The following is a 1,635-nucleotide window of genomic DNA, read 5'->3' on the forward strand; positions in this document are numbered from 1 at the left end:
AAACAAAAAAGGGGGATATAAATAAAGGACCATTTTGTAGTGAAAAAAAATACATGTATGTATACAAAATAGGATAGATACACAGCTACCTTCTATTAGTTCAGCAAGAAGAAAGGTTTGTACTGATATTGTTTAGACAAGATATCATATATGCATCTTGTCCTCTGAATAACTACTATGAAGACCACAATATGCAATGTATTAATTATTGTAACAGTCCTACTAACCTGTTTTGAAACTGTTTCATTGCTATTTTTTTCTCATGAAAATCAATAAAAATTAAAAAAAAATTAATACAAGTAATGATGTTTGGGCTGGGGAGATGGCTCAGTAGGATAAGCGCTTGACTGGTAAACGCAAGGGTCTGAGTCCAATCCCCAGTTCCACCAAAAAAACCCAAAAACCAAAAACCAAAAACCAAAAAACAAGCAATGATGTTTGACAAAATTGGAATTTAAAGTTAAAGACAACAAAATATCACATTTATCCAGTAAATTAAAAAAAAAATCTCCCTATTCCTTGAACTTCTTTAGCAGTAAAAACAGAACAAACCAGCTCTGACATCTATACTAAATGTATCAGGAAGTGTCTTCGCACAGGTCAGAAATGTTGTTTTTGGCCAGGAGGGGCTGTGATATTTGAGCTCTCTCACATGAAGTGAATATAGCAAGTGACAATGTTTTGGACCTGTGCCCTTTTATTGTGGTTTCTTAGAGCCAAGACAAGGAACTATAATGATTCTGTGACTTGTTCATTTTTTTTCAGGGACAGATGACAGTGTATGCAAAGTTTGGCAAAAATGTTTATCTTCCTGAAGACGCAGAGTTTTACTTTATTTATGACGGATCTCAACAGAGACACGTTGTGATCGCAGAACGTACGGAGGACAACGTGCTGCAGTCCAGCGTCCCAGGTGAGGTGGCCGTTGGGCTGGGAAGGCGGGACTTCTGCCTAAAAGCGTCATTCCCTCCTGGATGGAGTCCAGGAAGAGAACAGGAGGAAGAGGTGAAGGTGCTCCCAGGCCATGCTCACCGTGTGTGTGTGTGTGTGTGTGTGTGTGTGTGTGTGTGTGACACGTTAGGAAAAACACTTGTCCTGTGTTATATGAGGTTCTTTAAGCTCTTTCTACAGCTCCATCCATCTGGGCAGCTCATTCCCCTGCTATACCAAGCTCTGGAGGGTGGGTGTGCTTTGGGTGCAGTCCAATGGGGGAAACATGATGCCCACGTGTCATCTTCCCAGTGCCCAAGTTGGCTCAGGAAGGTCTTCCTGTAACATAGTTTGTCTCCCTTCTCATAGCGCTGTGGTCACCTGTCTTGCTCTCTTCTGTGGCTGGGGTTCTGTGTCCATCCGGAATCTTCTTTATTGGAGCTCAGGCTCTGGAACTTTCTCTCCTCATGAACAAAATGTTCACATTTTGAAATGTGTAGTTTTTCTACTTGTATTCTTCAAATACCATGGTGATAGAAGACAAAATACCCATTTAAAATTTTTAATTCCTTGTAATATCCATGTAAATATGCATGCCATTATGTGTTAATATCCCTTCCCAGATAAAGTTGTTTTGTCTTTTCATTGAGATGTGGCTTCAGGTGTATGCATTTAAAAGACATCAGGGGCCGGGGAGATGGCTCA

General features: G+C 40.4%; 1 protein-coding gene across 1 annotated transcript in view; it reads left to right on the forward strand.

Moving 5' to 3' along the window:
- Arhgef28 (Rho guanine nucleotide exchange factor 28) overlaps window positions 1-1,635 on the forward strand; it is a 345,634-nt gene that overhangs the window by 127,898 nt on the left and 216,101 nt on the right. Inside the window, 1 exon segment of the mRNA XM_023703652.1 lies at window positions 766-913. Coding sequence (XP_023559420.1) covers window positions 766-913 — 148 coding nt within the window.

The sequence above is a fragment of the Octodon degus genome, unplaced genomic scaffold, assembly GCF_000260255.1.
Source record: "Octodon degus isolate 3935 unplaced genomic scaffold, OctDeg1.0 scaffold00177, whole genome shotgun sequence".
Classification (NCBI taxonomy): domain Eukaryota; kingdom Metazoa; phylum Chordata; class Mammalia; order Rodentia; family Octodontidae; genus Octodon; species Octodon degus.